Source organism: Mesoplodon bidens, assembly GCF_964165515.1.
Source record: "Mesoplodon bidens genome assembly, chromosome: 15".
NCBI lineage: Eukaryota > Metazoa > Chordata > Mammalia > Artiodactyla > Ziphiidae > Mesoplodon > Mesoplodon bidens.
This window is the reverse complement of record NC_138171.1, coordinates 54,172,450-54,199,458: the sequence shown is the minus strand read 5'-3', so window position 1 is coordinate 54,199,458 and position 27,009 is coordinate 54,172,450. Positions and strand designations below refer to the sequence as shown.

General features: G+C 48.8%; 2 protein-coding genes across 8 annotated transcripts in view; one reads left to right on the top strand and one right to left on the bottom strand.

Moving 5' to 3' along the window:
- BMERB1 (bMERB domain containing 1) overlaps positions 1 to 22,810 on the top strand; it is a 133,829-nt gene extending 111,019 nt beyond the window's left edge. The window contains exons 4-6 of one of the 3 annotated variants that reach the window (XM_081256355.1): positions 389 to 503; positions 1,900 to 1,982; positions 22,068 to 22,810. In XM_081256355.1, coding sequence (XP_081112481.1) covers positions 389 to 503; positions 1,900 to 1,982; positions 22,068 to 22,351 — 482 coding nt within the window. In that variant the 3' untranslated portion in view covers positions 22,352 to 22,810. Of the gene's footprint in view, positions 1 to 388; positions 504 to 1,899; positions 1,983 to 4,484; positions 7,163 to 12,948; positions 13,503 to 22,067 lie in introns of those variants that run through there. The other 2 variants (XM_081256357.1, XM_081256356.1) reach the window with 2 other exon arrangements.
- The window catches only part of MARF1 (meiosis regulator and mRNA stability factor 1), a 41,679-nt gene continuing 33,177 nt past the window's right edge, over positions 18,508 to 27,009 (bottom strand). For all 5 annotated transcript variants that reach the window (XM_081256343.1, XM_081256346.1, XM_081256344.1 and 2 more), the window contains 5 exons: positions 25,862 to 26,074; positions 24,598 to 24,658; positions 24,389 to 24,514; positions 22,822 to 22,992; positions 18,508 to 21,104 (listed from right to left, as the gene is read on the bottom strand). In XM_081256343.1, coding sequence (XP_081112469.1) covers positions 20,860 to 21,104; positions 22,822 to 22,992; positions 24,389 to 24,514; positions 24,598 to 24,658; positions 25,862 to 26,074 — 816 coding nt within the window. In that variant the 3' untranslated portion in view covers positions 18,508 to 20,859. The remainder of the gene's footprint in view (positions 21,105 to 22,821; positions 22,993 to 24,388; positions 24,515 to 24,597; positions 24,659 to 25,861; positions 26,075 to 27,009) is intronic.

Sequence of the window (27,009 nt, the reverse complement as noted above, 5' to 3'; positions counted from 1 at the left end):
TTGGAACAGGATGGGAAAGCATGGGTGCTTTCCTTCTGACAGATTGGTTGAGCCTCGCTATAGAGTAGTTCCCTCCTGCCCCCGACCTGTACCCTCCTCCCCACTGCCTTCTGCACAACCCCCTTGCAGCAGCAGCATCATTTACTGAGCACACACCACGGGCCACCTCTATGCAAAGTCACTTACTAACATCACCACAGTCTCGCATTCAAGCCTCACTGTGTATTTTACAGACGAGGAAACAGAAGCTTGAAGAGGTCAAGTTGCTTCTCCAAGTTCATCCAGCAAGTTAAATGGTAGAGCCAGAATTCCAACCCTGGCCCCTCGGACTCAAGTGCTTTCAACAGCTACACTCAAACTGTCTTTGCTAATGTTTTATTCTTCCCAGAAAAAGAAAAAACCAAGTTGCAGAAGCAGAGAGAGGACGAGCTAATCCAGAAGATCCACAAACTGGTGCAGAAGAGAGACTTCCTGGTGGACGATGCAGAGGTTGAGCGGCTAAGGTAAGTGGGCGGTATGTCCCCTGAGCACAGGGCTGGGGCTGTTAGAACACAACTCAGTTTCCTTCCAAAACCCATCACCTGCTCCCAGGACTCACAGCTTTGCAACAGGCATGGCCTGGGCAAACGCTCCGCAAACACTGGATCCAGATGAATCCTGGCCTTCTGGCCTGAGGACCCACTTCACATTCAAGAGAAACTCAAATCCAGCTCCAAAATGTTTTGCAAAGGCCTGTGGATCTTAAGTGAATGTTATTTGAGGAGGTAACCAGGGAGGAATTATATCACATAACACACGGCAGAGCTTCCTGCACATTCTTTTCACTGAGCTTTCTCCCAGCTTATCAAGGCAACTTTTCCAGAAACTTCCATCGGTTACTACAGAAACTCTGCCCCCTGTACTGACTTGCTTCCTTGCTTGCCCACTTCCCAGCTTTGTTCTTTCCCTTCCCCTTTCATGGATGGCTCTGATGCCCCTTCCTAGCCTTCAGGGTCTCCTATTTGCAGATGCACCTGCCACCTGGATCTGGACAACCATGGGCCCTGGAGCCATGGTGCACCTGAAGGCTCCCCAGGGGGCCGGGGCACAGGAAAGATGTGAATGTTGATTCTTGAATGTTTTTGTGCTGGAGCAAGGCCTTTGGAGTTGTCCACAGGGGAGAGGCTCAGAAGGCCTCTTCCAAACCAGAGGGCAACTTCCTTTTAATTCTCTGTGTCCTCCTGAGTCCTCTGAGGCCCCTAGGATGCGCCTTGCCCAACTCAACCAGGATTGGATTGTTGACTTTGCTCCTGGTGACCCTTGGAAGAGCTGAGGTGACTTGCCCTCTGAGACCTGCCACGTACCTTGTCTAGGGTAACTTAAAGGTGCAGTGTCAGGAGAGGGGCTTCCCAGCTCACTAAACCTCCATCAGGGAGGCTGGGTCCTGTAACATACCTGCCTCTGCCCTGGGGTCTCACACTAGTGGGAGTAGCCATTTACTCCATCATTGATACGTGTCTGTGCTTCAGAGTAGATTCATCAAACAAAACACACACACACTATACACACATAACAACATATGCACACCACCCACACACAACACACAGTACCACCCACATATAACACACAACACACATGTACCACCCACACATAACACACACCAACATGCATGCTCCACCCACACATAACACCAACATGCAAGCACTACCCACACATAACACTCAGCAACATGCATGCACCACCACCCACACATAACACACATCAACATACATGCACCACCACACATAACACACAGCAATACACATGCACCATCCACAAGTCTGATACATGATCCCACACTCTTGACTCATTTCATCAGTTCCTTGATGCTCTCTTAGCTTACTGTACTTTCTTCTTGTCTTTACACATCTGTCTACACAGGGAGCAAGAAGAAGACAAGGAAATGGCCGATTTTCTGAGAATCAAGTTAAAACCTCTAGACAAAGTAACCAAATCTCCAGCCAGTGAGTGCATATGTTATTCCTTCTCCTCCCCCCATCCAAGAGAAAAGGAAATTTAAAAGAGATCTTGAAGCCGAGGCGGGGCACAACAAAATGATTTCTACAGATCAAACTTGAGCCCAGGATGGCAGCAGGCAGGGCCAGCTTCATGGGTGAGAAACCTGTGCAGTTTCCCAGGGCCTAGAAGGGCACTATGCTTGCTTTAGTGCCCTACTATTGCTCACGCCTAGAAGGGCACTATGCTTGCTTTAGTGCCCTCCTATTGCTGTCTTGGAATTCTTAAGAATTTTCGAACAGGCGGCCCTGCATTTTCATTTTGCGCTGGGTTCTGCAAACTATGCAGCTAGTTCTGGCAGCAGCTGTCACTCTCTAATCATATGGTTTGGTGCACTTCATTGAAGGAGTTGGGTGGCTACTGAGGCAAGAAGGTGAGGACTGAGGGCCATGGAGCTCTGGCCTCTGTTGGGGCTGGAGTCGCTGGAGGAATGGAGCCAGAAGTTTACTTCTCAGAATATTAGCCTCACAAGATACTCAGAACGAAAAGGGTTCTGTGTGAAATAAGTTTGGGAGATGCTGTGTATTTGACCCTCTTTTTGTAGGCTTCCAGTATCCAATATCCTGCTGTCTAGGAACTACCTTCTCTTTGTTGGCCCAATGAGACCACACTTTGAGTTATAAGAAATGGATGCCCAATTCAAACTGGCCCTAGCAAAAAAGAGGATTTGCTGGAAAAAGAGCAATGGGAACCAGGGCTTCAGGGACTGGACACTGTTAGAACCCTTGCTTTCCTTCTATTTATCATCTTGGCACCTCTTTGCATGTTAGCTTCATTTTCTCCTACTACACAGGCCTTCTCCCTGGGACCAGAACTCTAGAACCATAACTTAGTAGCAGCAAGGCAACACCAGTGATTCTCTCCTGGTATCTAAATATATAAAATTCTCATTGGCCTTTCTTGGATCATGTTCCCACTTCCTAGGCCCATCACTGTCACCAAGAGGCTCAGAAGTTGTGATTGGCTAGATCTGCATCACATGCCCACTCCTGTAGCCACAGAGACATGAGCTGTTATCAGAAGAAAAGGGACAGAAAATCTTGCTAGGAAAACGCAACCCAAAAGCTGCCACTATCAACTGAAGCAGCAAACCCAGTTTTCCCTGACCATCCATTAACATCCCATGAAAACACTGTAGTACAGTGTGAAGGAATAAAGAAAGAGAAGGGCCCTGGTCCCTTCTGCAGGCCCCTAAAATCATAAGCCACATGGTCCCTGCCTAAATCCAGCATCCTCAATGGACTGTCTCTTCCATGAAAGGCAAACTAGAAAAACTCCACCGAACACTGTGGAGAAGGAGCAAGGAAACCTGCCTTCTATGTAATATTATGGATAGAATAAAGAATTCTGGCAAGAAATCAAAACACCAAGCCTGCACCACATGCAAGAGGCCCAGTGTGGGGTCCAAATATACACCACCCATCTGGTGCTGGAATCCCAAGTTGAAACATTAAGATTAATCCAAAACCAGTGAAGTCTCTGTGACCCCAGCAAAGCAAATGCAAAATTGCTCAGCAGAGTCCCTTCAGCTCTCATAATACACAGCCCACACATTAAGAACAACCCCCATGAAGATGATCTCTCAATAAAAATTTTAAAACCAATGAAGAGTTGAACCACCATGAGAGGAGTCAGTAGATGCAACAAAGAGGATGTCTGTCCTCCCATGAATCAGAACTAACAGACTATCTCAAGTATATTTAAAATGATTAAAGAGATATGAGAAGGAATAATACCCAAAATGAAATAGCAAGATGCTATGAAAAAAGAATAGGTAGATTAGCAAACAATTAGCCTTCTAAAAAAATTATTGTCACTGAAGTGAAAACTCAGTGGGTTAAACACAGAGACATAGCTGAAGGGAGGATTCATACAACTGGAAGACAGAGCTGAGGAAATTACCCAGAATGCAGCACCAAGAGACAAAGAGATAGGAAATATGAAAAAGAAGTTATGAAACATGGAGGTTAGAATAATAAGGTCCAACTTACATTTAATAGACATTCCAAAAGGAGAGAGAACAGAGGATGACAGGTGAGGGTATCTGAAGAGATAATGTGTATTTTCCAGAATTGAAAGATATGAGCCCTCAGATTAAAGTGACTTAAACAAAATTTCTGTCATCCACTCACCAAATACTTCTTGAATGCCAGACTCTGTGCTGGGGTTGGCAGATACAATGGTGAGGAGAACAGAATAGGAGAAGGGCTAAAATCTATAGTTGTAAGCCAAGGACTGAAAGCCAGTGGGCATACAGGGAGGTGGGAACAGTCACCAGGACCATATAAAATGCATGCCAGCTCTCCACACCACCTGATCTGTGACATTGAAGCAAGGCCTGGCAAGGGTTGGGATGGAACTGGGGCTGCAGATGATCAGGGCTCTCCTCACCTCACCTGTCTCTCTCTCCTGTTTCCCCTCTCTGCCTCTGCTCTCCTACCTTGCTGCAGGCTCCCGAGCAGAAAAGAAAGCAGAGCCCCCACCTAGCAAGCCCACGGTAGCCAAGACGGGGCTGGCGCTCATCAAGGATTGCTGCGGGGCCACCCAGTGCAATATCATGTAGCCCCCACATGGGGTGCCCCCGGGGCCACGGGGAACCCCCCCCACCCTCTTGTCTTCATAGCCCCCATTTCACCGGGGCCCAAGAGCTCTCCAAGGCGGAAGGGATTGAAGGCAAGCCCATGACTGCCACCAGGGGCCGTGGGTGTGGCGGGCGGGCCCGGCCGCCCTGTACAGAGTGTAGCAATAGGGAGTCCCTCACCGTCGCATGGCCCTCCCCAGAGCATGCCGAACCCAGGAGTCTGTCTCACTGTTTATCCAACCACCAGGAAAGGTCGTCCCTCGAAAAAATATATCTCCACTTCTATCTAACTGTATCTAACCCACCGTGGGAATGAACTGGGAAGGGGCATGATCCCCAGGTGTGTATAGTCGTGACTTTTCAACAGTCTAGCACCATGTTGGACACGTCCCCCATCCACGCTCCTAGTTCTCCTGTCAGGCTGCCCCAAACGGCTCCACCCCCGATCTGTCCTCTCCCAGGGGCTGTGCCCTGGAGGGCTCCACACAGCCCACGTGTCTGGAGACACAGAGGGCCCATCTGTAAAGACTGAGCTTGTGTGTGGTGTCATGGTCACGTCTCCCGCTTCCTCCCCTCCTGTGTCTGGGCACGGCTTGTATCAGGAGTGTGTCCGTTCGATCTTGGCTCTTCCTTCCCTTGCAACGTCTGTCCCAGGTGTGTGGAGCAGAGTGGGGATGGGGCCCCGGCTGGAGCACACCTAGTACTTGGGAGAGGTAGCAGAGAGCTGGGAGCTCCAACACGAGGCAAGGGCAGATGAGAAGGGACCCAGAGCAGATGCTGACCCAGGCACTCTCCACCCCCGGGGGCCACCGGATGGACGGAGTGCCAGCAGGACGCCACTCACCAGCCTAACACACAGACCTCTGCAAACAACAATGGCAGGCAGGAGAGGCGGCCTGACCCAACCGTGTCCCATCATTCGGTGGTATATTTTAACCAGCCTAACAATTCCACCTGTGTAACTTGATGTACATTTGCTACAGCCAGCCCGGCACAGCCCATGTGACCTCTCTGTACGTGTGTGTGTCGTGACCGGCCTAAGTAGTTAGCATAACTCAAGATTTGCTGATGTGCAATCATCCATCAGAGAAAATAAAAATGGAAACCACGTACACAGCATTTTTAAAGTTTTTACTTTTTTCTTGACTATAGAAGTAACCCGTGTACATAGTTAATCATTTAAAGAGTACAGAAAGTATAAAGAATTGTTTTTGTTTTTTTTAACTCCCATCATTCCTCCAGCCACTCTGACATTTTGGCATATTTCCTCTCTGTCTTTTTTTATGATTTTTTTTTCATGATTGGCATCCTACTGTACCATTCTATAACAGTTTTCTTTTTCCACTTATCATAGTATCACTATCATTCTGCCACATCATTAAAAGCTCTTTGTAAACATTAAACACTCTTCATTAATATTTACAATGGCTGCCTAGTAATCCATCTTGTGGATATACCGTAATTTATCTAACCAGTCCCTCAGTGTTGGACAATTAAGCTGTTTCTAGTTTTTCAGTATTACAAGTAATGTCAGGATAAACATCTGGGGGGATAAAGCTTCATCTGAATTTCTGATTTTTCCTTAAGACAAACTCCTAGAAGTAAGGTTCTAATTTAAATGGGTCACATTTTAAAAAAATATTTGTAAATCAAAAGTAACCTGAAGGTCTCTCTAGTCACAGCAGCTTTGGAGTTGACACAAAATACCTCGGAGTTTGATGGCCCCTCCTGGTGGGCAGTGCACCATCAGCCCCTCCCGCTCTGTCACTGATGTGCTTCTGCTTCAGTCCAAGCTTCGGCCCACACAACACTTCCTGCCATTATGAAGCTGAAGAGGCTCCCTCAGGCCACTGCCAGTGCCACCATCTGGCCTCAGAGGGCACCGCCCTAGACCAAGCATGAAGCCAGGCTGCATGAGCTTCCTAGGGCTTCCATAACATATTCCCTCAGCCAGCGTACTTTAAACAACAGAAATTGATCCTCTCACAGTTCTGGAGGCTAGAAGTGTGTCCTCAGGGCAGTGCTCCCTCTGAAGGCTCTAGGGAAGAATGCTTCCTTGCCTCTTCCAGCTCCTGGCAGCCCCTGGCAATCCTTTATTGCACCAATCTCTACCTCCATCTTCACGTGGTCTCTTCTGTCTGTGTCTCTGGTCCTCTCTTTTTATAAGGACATCCGTCATTGGATTCAGGGCCCACCCTAAATCTGGGATGACAGATCTTGATTCTTACCGTAACAACTTCTGCAAAGAACCTATTTGCAAATAAGGTCACATTCTGAGATGGCAAGTGGACATGAATTTGGGGGCAGGAGTGGTGCCGAAAACTCGGCCTCTAGGCACTGGTGCTGAATCAAATCTCAGAGAGAGAGTTTTAGGTAAAGTAGAAAAGAATAGCCTTATTGCTTTGCCAGGCAAAGGGGGATGCAGTGGGCTCCTGCCCTCAAAAACTGTGTCACAACCCAGGAGAATTTGGTAAGGAGTTTTATAGCAATGGTTTAGGGTAGGGTTGCTGATAAAATTAGGGTGTGTGCAGGGCCTGTACTCCTTTAATCTGGTCTCAGGTAATCTCTTGATGAGCTTCTCTGGTTCCTTTAATCTGGCCTCAGGTGGTCTTCTCTGGAATTAAGAATGACAACATCTTCCATTTATTGGGGGTTTTAGTTGTGTAAAGAGCTCAAAGATATTTTTATGTGTATCCCTTGAGGCAGAACCAGGACCCTTCCCCAAGGCTGCACTATTGTTTCTTCACCGCTCCTTCCCTGTCTCTGCGTCCCCTCCCTTCCCTGATTGGCAACTGTTCAAATCTGCCCTTTGGAACTCAGGGAAGGTCATGGAGGCTGGGGTTTATTCCCTACAAACAAGAAACAGGAGACAGAAAGGCTTCCATGCCCAGGAGTCCCATGGGGTCCTGCTCGGTTTCAGGGTGACACTATTTAACCTGGCTATGCAGATTCTTCCCACTCTTGCAATGAAAACTCAGGCTGAAAAGGGCCCACCACACTCCCTTCCTGGTGGGAAACGTGTGTCTGGAAGGCCTGACCTCAGACCAGTTAGACAGCAATCACTCACCGCTCCAACAAGCTAAAAAAAATTAAAACCCTCATAAAAATTCTGCCTCTAGTACACCCACTGAGCTCTGGGGAACATCTAACTTATGGTCCTACCATTCCTATTGATTTTTTTAAAGCCAAAAAACACACGATTTATTGAGGTTTTCACAGAAGAGCAGAAGAAAGTAATTATTCAAGATGCTCCCAGATCACCAGGGCTGCCTGCAAAGCTGGGAAACCTTGCAGGCCTCGGGGTCCCACACCCCCAGACTTACTCCTTTTGGAAGTTGGTTGGGAGGGGACATGATGATAACTGGAGAAACATTTATTGAAAGCCTATCACTGTCCACTGAACATGTACGCACATTTTCTTTTCTGTTCTTCACATCAACCCACAAGGCAGATCCTATTACTGGTACCCGAAAACTGGGTTTGTCTCTTGGTGGGTGTTGAGCCAATAGACACAACCAAGCCAAAGATCAGGAGAAGGAAGGATTTATTATTACTTGCAGCAAGTAAGGAGAACATCAGGGATCTTTGCCAAAGCAGTGCCTCACCAACAGCAAAATTGGGGAGGTTTTAAGCTAAAGGTACATGCATATTCATGAAGGGGCCTGAGCAGAGGAGAATTTAGCATAGAATTGGGCCCAAGGTCGACAGAGTCCAAGCCTTAGTTGACTGAAGTCAGGAGGGTCAACCTTATCATTCCATCCTCCACCTGGGTGGGGTCCTTAGTTCCTGCAGAACTCAAGCACTGTATCAGATTGTGATGTATAGCCCTTGAGGAGGCACTAGGACTCTGCTTTATCACTGCACTATTGTTTGACTGCCTTTTCTCTGTTCCTGTCTTCTTTTGTCCCCCTAAGATCATTGATTACTGGGACCTGTTCAAGGGCAAGAATCGTGGCCAGGCTTGGATCACCAAATGGCTTAGGCCAAAATGGGTTCTCTTATGTCAAGAAAGCCATGCCTGGTTCTCTTTCTCTGGGGACTCCCTAGCCCTATCTTCTTACTTTATTACTTCCACTCTGTAGATGATGAAGTGGTCCAAGGTGCCATGGGCAGTTAGTGGTGGGATGGCCATTCATTCTCCCCCACCCCCAGCCCCCTCCTGTAGCCTCAACTGTCTTCCTCTCCCCATCAGTGTTTAAGCAAATCCCTCCCACTGACAAACAACCCTCTATTCCTTCTTCCCCTGAAGCTCCTGAAACTACACACCTGGTCTCAGATTGGGACACAAACCCAATCGCACCTTAGATGGGATTCAAATCCAGCCAAAACTCAGATTGGGACTTGAATCCATGGGCTGGGACTCAAACCCACTGTCTTTTAGTTAGAATCACTCACCTGGAGTCAGGACTTACTGAAGCTCAGGTTCTTTATGTCTCAGCGCAGAAGGAATTCAGCAAGAGGCAAAGTGATAGGCAGGAAGTAGCTTTATTCCCATAGGATGCCTGTGAGGGATACAAGCAGGTAGTTCTGCCCTGAGAACTAAGTGGGAAAGCTGGTTTATTTAGGGAGATACACACTCCATAGACAGAGTGTGGGCCACCTCAGAAGGCGACAGGCCCCAAAATATGGGGTGGTTAGTTTTTATGGGGTGGGTAATTTCATAGGCTAATAAGTGAGAGGATTATTCCAATGATTTCGGGGGAAGGGGACAGGGTTTTCCAGGAATCAGGCCACCACCCACTTTTTGGCCTTTTATGGTTGGCCTTGGAACAGTCATGGTGGCTGTGGGTGTGTCATTTATCATAGCTAATGTAATGAGCATACAATGAGGCTCAAGGTCCACTGGAAGTCAAATCTTCTGCCATCGTGGGCCTAACTGGTTCTAACCAGTTTATGTTGTATTCTCAGTGGCCCTGTCATTCTTTTAAAGGTTGTGCCATGCCCCCTTCCCTCTGTCTCAGCCTCATCCCCCCTGCTTGCTTGGATCCCTCTTTGAACTGGGGCTGCAGAAAGCTTCTTTGGGTTTTTGGTTCTTCTGGCCATGCTCTCTGTTGGCACCTCTCCTGGTCCTTCACACGTTATTCTCGTGCCAAGAACTTCTCAGATTCCCTGCCAGCCTTTCTCTGATCTACCTGTGCACCACTTTGAAGCCAAAATGGCCTCCTTAAAGTGCAAATCTATCCGGGTGTGTTGCTTCCCAGTTTAAAACTCTCCTGCACCTTCCCCTCCATCCTTGTAGTCTCGGGGCTTGGACCTGGTTTTCAAAGACTTACTCAATCTAGCCCCTGCGTGTCTCTCCCACCTCCCTCCTCACTGCTTCTCCAGCTTCAGACCCTTGATCACACCAACGTTTAAGGGAACAGACTGAGTAGGAGCATCTGGGAAGGAAGAAGGAACACCAGGTGATGTCAAGGAGGGTGTGTGCCGCAGCATCCAACTTGACCCAGAGGTCATGCACCCATAAGAATTTTATGAAAAGGGCCTACAGGACTTTGCAACAGGATTGGCTTGCTGCGAGAATTTTAGCAAGGCGCTGGCGTGGGAGCCAGATGCATCTGGCAGGGAGTGCTCCCTTACACTCTATCCCACTGGAGGGAGGGCTCATCACTCCTATGTGACAGATGGGGAACTGAGGCTCAGAGAGGGGAAGTGACTAGCCCAAGGTCACACAGCATGTAAGTGGTAGCGCACCAGGACTCGAGTCTGAGAGCTGGGGTGAGAGCCAGGGCCAGGTGTTTACTTCTCATTTCTAATCCCAGCAGCATCACCACCCCACTCCCTGTTGAGCTGTGCTCAATTAGAGGTGACTCATGGCCATGCCAGCAGCCACAGAGGCTCTTATGAACCTTTCCATTCCATGCTGGCTGGACATCCCTGGGCTGCAGGGGCTCAACAACTCAGCTCATCTGCAGCTTGAGAAGAAGCAGTTACAACGTGCCCAAGGCCACCAGCCAAGACTCAGGACAGCTGGGTGGCCATCAGGGGCTGGGGCGAGACTCTCAGGAAAGCTGGTTTGAGGAGCAAATGTCCAGTCACTTTTCCCTTCATGTGTCTCGAGAATGTCTCCCTTGGCAGGTACCAGGGAACACAGCGATGAACCAGAGCGGAACAGTCCTGCCTTTGGGTACCTTACGTTCTAGGGAGGGAGACCGGCATCAACTGCCCAGTGGGATTAGCCGCAGGGAAGGGAAGCTAGGAAGCGAGGAAGGGCTCCAGCTTGGTGTCAGCCTGCCGGGGTTAAGATCGACCACTCCCTGTGTAAGCCTGGGTGGGCGGGGGGGGGGGTTCCTTCACCTCTCTGGACCTCAGTGTCCAGATCTGTGAAATGGAAAGAACCACGGGGGTGGTTGGGGGTAAATGAGACAGTGCATGGTAAGGGATTAGAGCAAGGCACGGGGCGAAGTGGATTAGTATTGCCTACATCTGCATGTAGGAAGCTGGAAAAACAGAAAGGCTGCCCAAACCTGCCTGTGGTTCTTGGAGGGCTTGAGGCTGGGGATGCAGGGTGAGCGAGCCCAACCCGGGTCCTGCTCTCGTGAAGCTGATAGTGAGCAGAGCCGTGGACACGCTGCCATATGACAAAAGTTGCTGTAACCTAAATGTTGGCCAAGGCCCGTTCCACGTGCTTCCCCGATGTCTGCACCATCCTGGGCATATAGTTCCACAGTCACACCTGGCCCTGACTGCACCCCCATCCACTCTCTACACCCCTCATGTCCTCCCCACACCCTTCCCCTCCCTCTACTTCTGCCAAGTCCACGTGGAACTCAGCCCCAGAAACTGATGCTGAAATCTCAGCCTCTGTGCACTGGTGCCAAATCGAATCTTGGAGACAGTTTTGGGTGAAGTAGAAAAAAATAGCTTTATTGCTTTGCCAGGAAAAGGGGAACACAGCAGGCTCGTGCCTCTCAAAATTGTGTGTCTCAACCCAGGAGGATTTGATGAGTTTTATAGCAATAGTTCAAGGGTGGGGTTGCTGACAACATTAGGGTGTGTGCAGGGCTTGCACTCCCTTAATCTTGTCTCAGGTAGTGGGTCTCTTAATCTTGATGAGCTTCTCTGGTCCCTTTAATCTGCCTCAGGTGGTTTCTTGGCTGTTCCTCCCTTGATTAGCAACTGTTCGAATCTGCCCTTTGGAATTTAGAGAAGGTCATGGAGGCTGGGGTCTATTTCCTACAAACAAGAAACAGGGTACAGAAAGACTTCCATGCCCAGAAGCCCCACAGGGTCCTTCTCGGTTTCAAAACCATGCTGCTCAAGGTCTCCCGACCTTCCAGAAGGATTATGGGAGTGGCAGGGGGTTTGCATCACAGCCCCACAAACCAGTGATGCTGGACTCTTTGATTCCCATTTCCATCAGCTCTGCCACCAGCCACCCTCTTGCTCACCCCATCCCCAGGCCTCTCCACCAGCAATTTCCCTTTCACTTTCTTGGAACAATTCAGCTCCCTCCAGCCTTCGCCACTGACCTCAACTTGCATCCCCTTTGCATTTCCAGAGAAGCCTCAGCTGTGCTGCCAGCCAGCTCCAGGCTCACCTCCCACCCACAAAGATGATTCGTTTCTCTCCTGATAAGATACACGTGCCTCATGGTTCATCTCTCAGGGAAAGCCCCAGCATCAATCAGGTTTGGGTTGTCATGAAGAATTGTGGGCTTCCTCTGTCGCACTAGGATGGGGTGAGCACAGAGGCTGTGGGAACATGGGAGGGGGCGGCTAATGGAGTCTGGGGTGCAGGTGAAACTGTGCAACTCAGATCGGGACTTGGACCCACGGGCCGGGGCTCGAAGCCAGTCAAAACCCAGATTGGGACTTGAACCCACAATCTTTTAACTGGTCACACACCCAGTCTCAGGACTAAATGAAGCTCAGATTCTTGATGTCTCGTGGCAGAAAGAATTCAGTGAGAGATAAAGTGATAGGTAAGAAGTGGATTTATTCAGAGAGAAACACACTCCACAGACAGAGCATGGGCCATCTCAGAAGGTGAGAAAGGCACCAGGGTATGGTGTTGTCCATATTTATAGGGGTGGGTAATTTGATAGGCTAATGAGTGGGAGGAGTATTCCAGCTATTTTGGGGGAGGGGTGGGGATTTCCCGAAATTGGGCCACCGCCCACATTTTGACGTTTATGGTCTGGCCCTGGAACTGTTATGGCACCTGTGGGTGTGTCATTTAGCTTGCTGATGTGTTACGAGGAGGCTTAAAGTCTAGTGGAAGTCGACTCATCCTCTATCTTGGACCTATTTGGCTCTAAGCAGTTTACGTCGTGTCCTCGGGCTCTGTCACTCTTTTAAAGGTTGTGCCCTGCCGCCTTCCCTCCTGTTTCACAGGGACTTGTCCTGAGGGAGGACACATCTCAGCAACAAGACGTGGCAGGGAGAGGAGCTGGAGGAGGGGTGGGGGGTAGCGTGCGGGCAGGGGGCCACCCACCCAGAGGGCTCTCCTAGGCTGCAGGAACCTCTCAGTGCCCCCCTCCTTCCCCCGTGTGGAACTAGAACTCTCTGCATTGGGATTTGTTTAAGAAAAAAAATTCAACTAAATAAATTTTAAAGATGTTATTGGCTTTATTCAGTGAATCAGGTGGCATCTAAACTAGCAGATAGAAAGGCACTCTGAGGGCCTGTACAAAATGAGACTTTTATAGGCAGAAGGGAACGGGACAAGGAAGTTAGCCCAGACCAAACAGCAGGGAGATTATGGCAAGGTTGCTTTCCTTTAGGGGATGACAGGGGGCCATCAGGCAGATGATGATTCCTAATCAACTGGTTAGGGCTGAAACTGTAGTGAAGTCTTGTTTTGGTGACATGGGGCTTAGCATAAGTGACTCCATTTAGGGCCTCTTGTCTTGTTTTTAACAGATCTTTTTGGTTGTAAAAGACCCAAACTGAAGCCAAACAGGCAAAACATAAGGGCACTTCCTGACTCCTGGGCTGGGATGTCCCGAGGTCTAGGGTACCAGCAGGTCCAGGGATTCAAACGATGTCACCTGGGCCTGTTTTCCATGTTTTGCTACCTCCATCCCACCTCCCTCGTGCTGGCTTTGTCCTTGTATGTATGGCCCCAGGTATAGCTCCCAGCTTCCATTCCCTGGGCCTTCTGGAGGAACAATCCAGCGATTTCAACAAGAATGCCAGCCTGGAGTCTCCCAGGCCTGCCTAGGGTCAAATGCCCAGCCCCAAATCACTTCCTGGACCAGGGGGTGCAGATCTCTCTCAGCCAAGCTGGGGTCCAAAGGCTGACTCTGGGGACAGAGTGTGATGTCAGTCAAGTTGTGCCAGAAGAGGAGAGAAGAGATGCTGGGAAGTTAAAAACAAGTGTCTGCTGCCTTTTACTAAGAAACAGGACTTCCCTGGCCGTGCAGTGGTTAAGACTCCGCGCTTCCACTGCAGGGGGTGCGGGTTCGATCCCTAGTTGGGGAGATAAGATCCCAAATGCCACATGCCGAGCAACGCAGCCAAAACAAAAAAAAAAGGAGAATAACAAACAGGCTTTCAGAGCAGGGAAGGGGTTTGTTAAGGTCACCAGCGAGCTTGCTGAAGCCAGGACAGAACTCAGAGCCCTTGGGCTGACTCAGTTCTCTGTGTTCCCTTCTCTCTCCGACATCCGGCCCAGCCCCGTGGGCAGCTCAGGCCTGAAAGGAATGCAGTGGTTCTGGGACTGTCGGTCCCCCATGGGCTTCTAGCATGCTCTTGACTTGCTTTACCAAAGAGCTGTTTGTTCAGGTTCGAACAGCAACTGTTTACCCATGTGAACCACAATCTATGCATTTGGAGAGAAGAAACCCCAGAGGAAGCATTTCTGTGGCTTTAGTCTTCGAACAAAGCGTGGCCCTGGGCCAGCCAGCTCTGAGCCTATGGGCCCCACTTTCAGTCCTCAACCCCCAGAGAGGCCTGGGAGCCTATTCGACAATATTAAGATAATTTTTTATTTTGAAATTTTTTTTTTTTGGCCATGCCACATGGCTTGCAGGATCTCAGTTCCCTGACCAGGGATTGAACCTGGGCCACGGCAGTGAAAGCCCAGAATCCTAATCACTAGACCACCAGGGAACTCCCCTATTTTGAAATAATTTTGAATTTATAGAAGTTGTCTTTAAAACAGTACAAAGGGGCTTCCCTGGTGGCGCAGTGGTTGAGAGTCCGCCTGCCGATGCAGGGGACACGGGTTCGTGCCCCTATCCCGGAAGATCCCACATGCCGCGCAGCGGCTGGGCCCGCGAGCCATGGCCGCGGAGCCTGTGTGTCCGGAGCCTGTGCTCCGCAACGGGAGAGGCCACAGTAGTGAGAGGCCCGCGTACAGCAAAATAAAAAAAAAAAAAAAAACAGTACAAAGAATCCCTGTACACCCTCTGACTCAGATTCAGTGATTGCTAGCGTTTTGTTACATCTTCTTCATCACTCCCTTTCTCTACGTGCTTGTTTTTTTCCAAGAATGACTAGCTGCAGACATGATGTTGCTTCACCCTTAAATCCTTCAGCGTGTATTAAAGAACAAGGGTTCTCTTTCCTATTACAGAACAATTTGCAAAGTCCAACAACACGACACTATGATCTAGCATTTACATTTTATTGATTGTCCCAATATTTTCCATTATTCTCCTCCTCTGCTATATAGAATCTGGTCCAGGAACAAGTGTGCTATGTGTTGCCCCATTTCTTTAACTTCCTTCAATCGTTTTGTCTTTCATGACCCTGACAGCTTTGAAGAGCCTAGGCCTGTGGGTTTTTTTGCTGACCTGGGCCCTTGAACTCTTGAATCAATAGAAATTGATAAGAGGCCAGACGAGAAATTCAGGCAAGGCTTTACTGGAACTCATGCTGCAAGCACAAGGGAACGAAAACAAGAAACAGGTGCCCTTGCTCGCTTTCCAAGGGCTGGCAAGCTGGTTCCTTCAATAGGGTGAGGTTGGGGGCAGATTGGTGGGTCCACTGGAAGGGTGGCTTAGGTGGCCTGCCCACCCCCTTGGTGGTGCTGTGTACAGGAATCATGTACAGTACCCTGCTTTTGCTCCTGGCACATCAGAAGTGGCAGTTGGCTTGTGGCCTTTTTGTATCTTATTGTTCATCATTGCCCCAACTGTGCGTGCATGCAGTTATTTTTAGTCCCTTATATAGTTTCTTTGTATCTGTTGCTCAAGGAGACATTTGTCCAGGGGCAGGAACAAGCACTCCTGTGGAGGGTCCCAGGTCCCAGTCTATCTCAGTTTTAGCCGACAATCTGCATCTTAAACATGTTTTCCTGGTGATCCTGACGCCCTCTGGTCTCCCTGTCTGAGCCCAGAGTCCTGCTGCCATGGGGGAGGCCTGTGTCTTACACACTGGGGGCCCCACAACTAGCTCAGGGCCTGGCACCCACTGGGGCTCAAGAAAGACTAGACTTTGGAGCTGTGTAGACAGGGACTCCAGCCCAGCTGTGCCACAGAATGGCTTGGGCAATGGCTCACCCTCTCCAGCCTCACTGTCCCTATCTGTAACCTCACCATGGGGGTGGAGGGTGGTTGGGTTGGTCAGTCTTTAAGGCCTTGCAGCTTTGAAGCTTGGTTGTTGACCCTCAGAAGGTTGAGCCCAGCCCAGGGATCCCTTTCTTCCCGCACCAGGAGCTGGAAACTGGATGTCTTAGGCCTCTGATGTCAGTCACTCACTCAGATTCATGAACTATGGATAAATTTACATATCATCCATGTAAATTCATCTGCTGAAACTGAGTTGCTTCTAACTAATGGAAGTTGGCAAAGGTGATGGGAAGTCATTTCCTTGATTAGGTTACATTATACAAGCCTCCCTCTTAGAGGACTGGAAATTCTCCTTGCGGGCTTGATGAACTGAGCTGCCATTCTGAGGAAGCCCAAGTGGCCGGGAACTGTGGGCAGCCTCCAGGGTCTGCAGGTGGCTTCCAGCTGACAGCCAGCAGAACCCAGGGCCCTCAGGGGGCTGGGGGCAGGGGGAGATGCGGGAGGGTCAGCAGAGGCCAAGCCTCAGAGTCCATGTGCAAAACATCACTGGTCTCCCCACGTACAGAAACGAAACAGGGATTCCACTTCAGAACAGAGCTTTCTTTTCCGAAACTTCTTTCCTGATTCCATGTCTGGCCCAGACACACTAGGCTCAGCTAACACCGAGGGCTGGGCCCCTACAGCCTGTGGGTGGGTCTGTCTGCACTCACCGTGACTCAGGCCTGTGAGGGAGAAGGGGTGGGAGCAGAGTCGGGGTTCTCTCACACCAGGCCCCGCATCGGGAAGGCTTTCGGCAGAGATGGAAGGGCCACCCCGACCACTGCAGCGCCCCTAGCTGGTTCACCAATGTGGGATGAGGGGCCCCGTGGCCAGGTCCTTAGTTTCAACTACAGATACTTCTTCTCCTTTCCTCCTCTGGACTCTAAATTCTCCCCATTTCCAAATCCTTCCTTCCCAGGACATGTGAATCCTTCTCTTCATCTTGCTGAGGAAAGTTCTGGCCCTCAATCTCTGATCTTGTCCCACACACCTGAAAATTGAGGGGCTCGCTTTCCCAGCAGTTCTATAATTTGCCGACTGCATCCCAGAGGCGACCAGGTTTCCTCATATTCCAACCTAAGCTGTGCCCCAGGGCTGCCTACCTCCCAGGGAGAGACTAGAACTCTCCTGGGAAAGAGACTCGACACTCAGCCTTGAAAGTATTAAGCCACGCAAGCAAATTAGATCAGTCTCCACTATATGTCTCCCCAAAGAGTGGCGTTAGTTAGACCAGGCTGATGCTGTAATCACACGAGCAGCTGGGAGATTGGCCAGCAACTCTACGAGCCTGAAGTATAGCCATGCAGGAGGGCGTGAGGTCAAGCAAAGCAGTGACGGAGACCTTGCTGACTGCTGGTTTATGGGGCAGAGCCAGGATTCCTGCTCCTCCCCAGCCCTAGAGCCAATATGTGACCTGTCCCCACCCGCAAGTGGGGACTATAGCAGGTCCCTGCTGCAGCAGGGACAGGGGTGCTTCTGATGACTCGGACTCTGCCCATATGAAGCAGCTAGAAACCAGAGAAGCTAAGTCCCAAAGCACGAGGCTCCTCACGGTAAAGGGAACACACAGGTCAACAGCACATCTGAAGTCAGGTCCTAGAAGGTCACATCCATCTCCTCTGTGTGGACAGGTCTGCTTTCACTCTGACCACGTCTGCTAGGCTGCCATCTCCAGACCAGATGGGAATTGCACAAAGATAAATGTGATGCCCTGTTTCAACCCGCAGTCTAGACCTTCCAAATTTCCTTGCCCCCTCTAAAGGGGCACAGTGGCTGCTCAAGTTTTCTGGCAAAAACTGGCTACCGTGAAAGGTGTTTTGAAAGGATTGCCAGAGGTTTTTAAGAGACTTTTAATGTTAAACTTTTAAAAAACTGCACTTCATCAAGAAGCAATTTACCCAAACATTGAAGGCTCTTCTGGGTCCTTTCAAAATCTTGGGACGGGGGTGGAGAGTGGGTGGGGAGTAACAGTGGTCTCAGGAAAAGGGCTTCACAATGGAATCTGTGAAAGAAGTCTTTTTCAAATAGGCTATTCAAAAAGCATGCTTGGCAGTGACCAAAACCAAGGTAGCCTGCAAAATGGATTTCTTTCCCAGGGAGAGAGTTCCTAGGAATTATCCCAAGTTTTATAACTGGAGGGTATTTGTGATTATTGTATCTTCCCCAAACGATTATGAGCTGGAGCGAGGCTGGAAACCCTGGAGGGTCCTGACCATGAAGGGCCAATAGTCCAGTCACCTGCCAGGGCCACAGGCCAAATTTAAAGACACTCTAAGATGACAGACCAGTTTGTTTTCCATCTCAGAGATTCTCAGAAGGGATGAGAAGCTGACAGAACTGGACTGGTATACAATCCCCCCACCTCAAACAAACAAAACACTCACTTGGAAAACTCAAATTTGATGCTTGCTTTTAAAGTTTATTGACAACTGTTTGGTCCCAACACACAAAACAGCACTTGAACCACAGAAAAAGTGTTCAAACAAAGTAGACAGTTAAGAAAAACATCTCTTCCCCCAAGCTCAATCCAAAACAAACAGTGCAAGATGGGAAAGGGGGTTTTGGTGATAACTTTTGTCTTTTTTTAAACAGATAAATCTAATCTGGTACATCTTTCCACCCAGAAATAAAGAATTTCATTGTCTTAATTCTCATACATCATTTTGTCATATCATTCAATTAAACCTCTAGATAAAAAAAATAGATAGCAATTGGACTGGCCATTGTGGAGTACATTACGAACACAACGAGTTTCGCTGTATTCTCACATCTTCAAACAGCGATTGTTGGAATCACACACGCGTCCCGGGCTGACAGGTGACTCCAGTGAACGATTCAACCACACCCACACCACAGCACACAACTCCAGTCTCTTCTTTGTCTGTTGCCCAAAGCAGCTGCTCTTTGAGGCTGTTCCTAGTGACTTGTAATGGTGCCTCTTATATCTTTAAAGTCCACATTCTTTACCTTCGAGCAAAACTAAAGTCCACGTGTGCAAACTCAGCCTTATGAAATCTCAGAATAAGGCCACTGATGTTCTCAACACCAACTTTGTCACACTGTTTAAAAGCTTCTTAAAAAAAAGTGCACCTTTGCATTTTACTTCCTGTCACACTGTGTCAGTAGAGGAAATGCCTTTGGGAGGACTCAAGAGTGCCATGATGCCTAGAAGGCTTTCCCAGGGCCGTTCCATCTTGGTTGGGGCCATGTGCTGAGAACTGGGAATCACTGGCTTCATTTAAAAGATTTGGGGAACAAAAAATCTTACTTGTAAAAATCTCTCAATAGCCCTTATTTTGTGGCATTTTATCAAAATGCTGGCTATGAAATCAGAGCCCATTTTCTGGCTTTCTAGAAGTTACAAAATATAATCATTTCCCCAAAAGAAACCATCTAACTAGTGGAAGACCTTATGCCTACAGGTTTTTTCTGCTCTATGAACGAATCCGCCTTTTTGCCCAACAAATACAACCCATTGTAAATGTCAGGTTTCTCCAGGAGGCGTAAGAGGCTGCCCGTCACCGGATGCCTCAGCCACCTCAAGGCGAAGGTCATTCCACAGGGCAGTGCTCCCTCAAAAGCTGGCTTTTCCCAAATGCCAACATCAGACACCACAAAAAAACCCAAACATGCTTCCAACAGCGAGAAGTAACACAGTAAAAGCAGACACTATTAAAAGACACTGAGTTAACAGATACAAACGCACAAATACTCATACACAAAGCTTCCCAGCTACCAAAACCAGCTTTAAAATTATGAATACAAGGTTAAGTTGATCAACCTTGGCCTTCCTATGGATAGATAGAATTTCTGTCTCTTCCTAGTGGAAAGAGCATTGATACCGTTCCTATTAAAGCACCTCCCTCAGCTCTGATTTGTAATTTATGCATTTGATGCATATTTTAGAAAATCAGACTCTCTTCCCAACATTGCCTCTCGACACACAATAATGTGTGTTGGAATTCAAATGCTGACTTTAAATTCATGACACCAAGACCATCTCCTTTTCCTTAACCTAATCCATATCAAACTGGAACTTAACATAAAAGGGAAGCTTAAAACATCCTTGACTTTCTAGAAAGCTCCTAAATGGAACCCCAAAGTGGAAACATTTTAAAAAATCTGTGATGAAGCCACATTTGTCCACTACAGACATAGTTAAATAAAAAACAAGGCACGCTTACAAGTCACATGGAAGCCAGGAGCCTTCACATCCAACCAGAAAATACATTCTTCCTGCCTCGCCCACCATTCTCCTTCAGTGTTGTGATTGCACAGGATCACAGAACAGGCTTTGCTTCAAAGACACCTCATGCATTTGATTAATACTGTCTGAAAACATCAGTAAGCAAAGGCTTAGAGACTATATTATGCTACATGTAAGATTTTACCACTGACATGGCTTGATGGAAGTAAAACCACTTCCTGCTGAGTTCTCACTGCTGTCTTCTTACAGAATACCATTACGCTTCATAGTAACTAACAGAAATTTGTTAAAATATATTAAGGATTCTTTAACGAATGACAGAATTTTTTTTTTCCAAATAAGTGGGGGAAAAAACTGAAAGAAAAACTTCAGCTCAAAGCTGTGTCAGTGTAAGAGAAACAAAACATTATGGAATATGTCTAAAGATGAAGTAACTGGTTTCTAGGGGGTCTTCATTAAAACAGAAACGGTTTTTTTGAACCCACTTTTGTGTGCAGAATCAGACAGTGCTTTCCCATCCTAATTCTATGTTCAAAACGAGACTCAAAGCTTGGTTATAGGTGCAAAGGAAAAGTTGGCTGCCAATTTTACTCTATTTTTGGGTTGCTTTTTGGCTGGGCTTTCCACAGGGTCCTTGCTGAGCTGCGACTCTGGGGTCTCCGTGGAGAGGCAGGGAGGCACTGGGACAGCTGCTGAGATGCCAGATGAGCTGGAATCAGAGGGCAGGTTTTCGTTCTTTATTGGTATTGGAATTTCCATTTTCTCTTCTTGGTTTAAAACCATAATTTCTGTAAATACAGGAAAGCAAATACATTCAGTTCTAGGACCTGCAAAAAGTGTTTGTTTTCAGTTTTCCTCATTTCTCAAAAAAATAATCCCCAAATGTCACACCTATGCCATAATTTACTTATTAGCTCTGTGGCCAATATTATGTGTCACATGAGTCAAACATTTATAAACTTCATCTCAGGTCTCCCTTGAATTACAAAACTTCAGAGACCTTCGTTTTTGGCTACAAATCAATGCGCAGTGGTTTAAAAACATTTTTTTCCACTTTCTCTGCCCATTCATTCTCTCTGTCAGGTAGTTAAGGACCCATAAGCCACATGTGACCTAAAGACTTTCAGACCAGGAGGGGCCTTGGTACCAGGGGGCTCTGGCCTATGCCACTGACAGAGGACCGTGCTCTACGTGCACCCAAGGTGGGGCTGGGGGCTGGGGAGGGGGGAGCAGGGCAAGCAGAGATAAGGGGAGAACTGCACAGAGTCAGAAGTACCCTCAAAAATCCAGGAAGTGAAGCAGCCACTTTTCCCAGAGCGCACACAGGCTGGTCTTTCTCTGGCTGAGCCACAAGTAACTAGCCTGCTGTAGGTACAGAGCCACACCGCTTGGAAGTGATGTGTCCTTATACCTTGGACTGCCACTGCATGTGCAAGGGGCTCCCACACCAAAGGCACATGGAGGCTGAGGTGATGGCGGGGAGGCAGAACCTCAGCTCGGCTCTCAGGCTGACTCTCGCTGGGGAGAAGAACGGACGGGACTGCCAGCACCGCTCAGGTTACGTCTCTCCGCGGCACACAGGGATGGCTGAACTCAGTACACTAAACACACCAAGGCTACACCCACGGAAGAGCTAACGTCAGTTTCCCACCAAGTCTATGCTTCTAGGGGAACCACCCCCGCCGTCGCCACAGCCCAGGTCCAACTCCGCAGCCAGGTAGGTATACATCTCCTCACTGACTATCTTCCAGATAAACAGCCTCAGCTCTTTCACTGGGTGACGGTGCCAAAGGTGCCAAAGGCTGCTAAGAAGACCGAGGCCTGTGGTCAGCAGGGTCATCTCCTGGACGGCAGTGTCAGCAGAGCGGGGAAGGACCATCCCAACAGAGGAGACGACAAGGGAAGGACCTCGACAGAGCAGGTGGGCCGGCCTCTCAGGAGGCCAGGGACACGACAGAAAGACAAGAGGCCTGGGGCTCCAATCCTGGCCCTGCCTCTTCCTAGGCGAGCAGCCTGGGGCCCGTGCCATCTCTAGCTGTGGCACGAGCTGGGGCCCGAGACACAGGTGCCCTCCCTCCCCTATTCACAGTCCCACGGAGCCCCAGTACCCTCTGGAGTCGTTCAACTCTGGGCCAGACCGGCGGTGACGTGTATGTCTGGTGACGGGCAAGGGCTGCCGCTGGAGCTGCTGCACTTCCCAAAGGTGGGGAGCACAGCCCAGGAAGCCCCTGCACGCTCCCCCGTGGGGCCCCCACCCCCAGCGCAGCTGCAGCGCCCCTCAAGACCACCATCGTTCCCGTGCTTGCTGCTCCCTCAGCCACCTCGGGCTGTGAGCAGGAACCCTGATAGGAAAAGGGGGTCCTGAATAATCCTCACAGGTATATTTGTGCCTGAAAAAGTAGAGTCTCTCCCCACTCCCATCAAACAGTGAACATCTTGGCATTAAGAGTTTACTGTTTAATTAAAGCCACAGAGAAAACCCCACAGTGACACAGGGCCTCCTACCAGAAGGCTCCTGAGGGCGCTCCTCAAACTGAATGAGGTCAGCGGACTGGAGGATGACGGGATCCGGTCTCAGCTGAGGGGACGGCAGGCACGATGGGACAGGCGCACACAAGAGGTCCACAGGGGAGTCGCTGGTCAGGCGGAGGAGCTCCTGCTCCACGGGACAGGGCCCTGGGGGAGAAGGCAGCGGGGCTCCGCTCAGGACTGCACAGCACGGCCTGTGCCTGAGGCCTGCCTTCTCCTTAGGTCAGGAAGTACTCAAGAACTCAACGTTTTAAAAAAAGCCATTCACAGAAAGGTCTGGGTCACTCTCGGTAAGTGAGATGCCACAGCCAGGATCTCCCGATTTTGTGTTCTTAGGAACACAAAGGGGGCAATTTAAAAACACTGAGAAATTAAAAAACCCATAGAAAGTAGTTAAGTGAGCAAAAGCTCCGAATTAGAAGACTTGGGTCCCAGTTCTGTCCCTTCCTCGCTGAGTGCTCTTGGGTAAGCTACTTAACCTCCCGGGAATTTCAGTTCTTCATCTGTAGGATGGAGGTACCTACCGCTGAAGGCTGTGCTGACAGCTTGAGAGGATGAGCTACATTCAGGTGCTTTGTAAAAATGTAAAATGCTACATAGCTGATTATCCTATAAACACAGAGCACAGTAGCACTTGTAACTATTTAACAACTTGCAGACTCCTATGAAGATAAAATTCTCATATGTAGCAATGGACTCAAAACTCAAGCGAGTTGATTTCTACCTAGTACACAGAAGATGCCACATAAAATCGGCATGACTCGATGTTGTTCTGAGTAACACTAATGCATTACTATCAAGTCTTTCCCAGGGATGTCCTGTGACAAAGACTCTCCCTAACCCAACTTTAGTCAGGAGTCAGGCTCCTCCAAGCCCTCTTCTCCACCAGACCTTGACCTTGGTCTTCTGTGTCTCGTGTCCTTGCCATGTCCAGTCTTGACAAGAATCTTGAGAAGTCAGTTTAGCAAAAATCCCCCAGCCTTTTGGTATCTGATCAAGTTCCTCATCCCACCCCACCCCCAACCTTTGATGTCTAAGTCCTTGGCCTGCCTTTAACAAGAATCCTCTTAGGTCGGCAGGAATCCCCCTACCTTGATGTCTCCTCTTGGTAGTTTCCCAGCCACCGACCCCCTTGCTCTGCACCTTGACTATAAGCCCCCACTTGTCCTTGTCGCATTCAGAGCTAAGCTCCATCTCTCTCTCCAAGGGCAGCAGAGTTGACTCCATTGCAGTCATCTTGAAGTATTCTAATAAGTGTCAGAATCTTTTTCCTTTAACATCTGAATTACGCTGGCTTATTGTCATTATGGGGGCCGCCGACATCCTTCAAGAACCTTAACTGGTCAACCATGAAATGCAGGCCAGTTTTTTCTCTGTCCTTAACCAAACACCAGACTCCTTTGGAAAATGCATGAATACTTACCTTTAGCGAATGAAAATGACCCAGCGTCGTCCTTCCCCCTCAAACCACCCCAGCTCCACCACCCCCCCCAAGCCATTTCCTGAAAATTTCACCAGCTTTGCTTTGTTTTTCCTCTCTTACCGTCACCACCTGCTCCGAGTTTGAGTTCCAAGGCTGTGCGAGATTCGGGCACCTCCAGGATGCGCTCGGTAGCTGAGGGCCGGGTTTCATGACTGGCAGAGGGGAGACCAAGTGAACTCACACGACCTGGAAGACAAAGAGCACCCATCAAAGGGGGATCAGGGCGAGAACTGGGGCTTCTGAAGGGCGAGGGGATGGGGCTTACTTACTTTTCATGTCATTTTTTAACACTACAATTCTCTTATGACCATGTCCTTTTATCCAGACCACCTGCACACAAGACATACTACTGGTTAAGCAGTGGAAAAGGAGGGGAAATAAGCCCTAAAATTCAGGAAGAGTGTGACCTACTGTGTTTGGTAACATACTTAAACATACTAGGACTTAAAGACCAAATTAACGCCAAGAAAAAATCTTCTACACTTTGCTTTAAAACAACGGAGGCTGGCAGAAACATGCCGCTTATAAAAAGCTGTGGTCTTAGAAGTTGTGAGACTCAGCTTAAAAATTACTCTTTATGGCTCTTTAAAAACATCACCTCCCAAACACCAGAGCTGGTATATAAATGAAGCTAGTTCTCATGTGGGAGCTCTTACCATTTTTTCCAGATACTAAATGCACCTTAAAAGAATTAATGGCTCTCCCACACCCCTCAAGCTAAGCTCATTATCCTGACCATAAAACAAAGGCCTGGACCTAGTAACGCTGCCCCCACCTCCGCCAAGAGGGAGGCAGCAGTGGCCCTTGGCTCCCAGAGCCCCCCCACGTGCATCTGTCACCAAGTCCCCCATCTCGGCTCCCAAGCTGTCCTACCCTCGTGTCCCTTCCTTCTTCCTTCACTCAGGCTCAAGCCCAGCATAGTGCTCACCTGGGCCTCCGCAGTGGCAGTGCCAGCCTCCTCCTCTCCTCCTGGTTCTCTCAACTCGACCATGGACAGCAGCCCCATGGCGCTTCCTACAACAACCCCGAGGCTCCTCCCCTCTCTCCACAGAGTCTTGGCCTCCATAACTGAGCTCTTATTTCGCTGAGAGGCTCCAGCTTGGGAGCTCCACACTACTTCTCGCTGCTCTGCATCTGCTCACACCGTCTGCCCTCTCCCCTCTTTGTCACGTGGTTAATGAACTTCTACACACTGTGAGGACTCTGCTCTGAGATCCCCTGCAGCCGGTCCTCCTCAGTGTGCCCACCGACGGCTGCACTGACCACACCAACTGTCACCTGCTCAGATGTCTTGACTCTCCATTACCCCATACCTTTCTGAGGGCAGGATCTGGGACTCACCCACCTCACACCTAGGAATTTAATGAAGGTTTGCAGATTGAAGGAGAAATGCTAAAATCATTCATTTTTCTCCAACGGTATGTATGTTTTGAAAGGATCAGTTCAAAATGCCTGCAGTTTCATTATTCTGTCCGAGAATGAGCCTGTGGCTCTCCAGGAGGACACCCTCCAAGACACCGAGAAAACACCCACCTGTGGGATCGCTCCCAAGAGCTCCTCAACACTACTGTAGCCATACGTCTTGGGTTGCAGTGTTTCTCCAACATACTTGGCATAGGCCATGGAAAATTCATGAAGGAAAAGCTGCTGGTAGTGATAAGTATGAAGCAAAGACCGCACGTTCTTGGCAAACAAATACAGACTTGTGAGCTTCACACACTCCTCTGTCTTATCGTTAGTAAAAACCTGGTCCAGGAGAAAACAGCAGCATTAGAAACTTCCAGAGTGACTGGTCCTGCATCCTAGAAGTGAGGGTCTCTCTGAGAGTGAAAAGATGCCAAGTCAACTTGAAAACTTGCAAAAAGCCAGGGAGGAGGAGAGATTGATTCAAGGATCTCCTCCAAGAGAGGTCTATAGCCTTGAGCCAACTCTGGTTCTATTTGTAGGTGTAAGACAGCAGAGGTCTGACGAAATAGTGTGTCAGAAAGGAAGGAAACTGGTAAACTGAAATCTCAAACGAAAGGAGGCAGTGAAGAGAGAGGGCAAAGCCCTAGATGGACAAAGGGGCACCAGACAGTGGGGACCAAAGCCACTGAACCTCATCTCCCCAAGGAACACCGTGATGCAGGACAACATCATCACTATTCTTAGAACAACAACAACAAAAGCAAAAAGGGAAAAAAACCCACAGAAACCTTTTGTCCTCAAGTAAGCAAATCTGTTTACCATAAGCCTTTCAGTCTAACATGCCCTCACTGAGATCTCCTAGAGAAGAGATCTTTCCCAGCCTTAGCTGGCCAGGGAAAGCCTTTTGTCCAGGAACATCCACTAATATTGCCTAGAACTAGTGTTCATATAATATATAATTAACAGAGTTTAGAAAATGTTGGATTTGATATTGTGAAAGAAAACCAGAGCTGGATAGTAGTTAAAGTGGAAAAAACAGATTTTCTTCAGGACTATTGCAACAGGGAACACCTAAGGACACCTAAGTATAGGTGTCCTTTTCAGATACAAGGAAAAGTGAGGATTTATAGCCAAGGGGGGCTGGGGAGAGGGACATCCAGGGTAGGGGGAATTCTTGTTAAACTGACCTAACAAGATTCTTGCAGAAGGTAGGCCAGGGTGATCAGATACCAAGGGTAGGAGATTCTCTCTAAAACTGGGCCATGTGGGCCCAT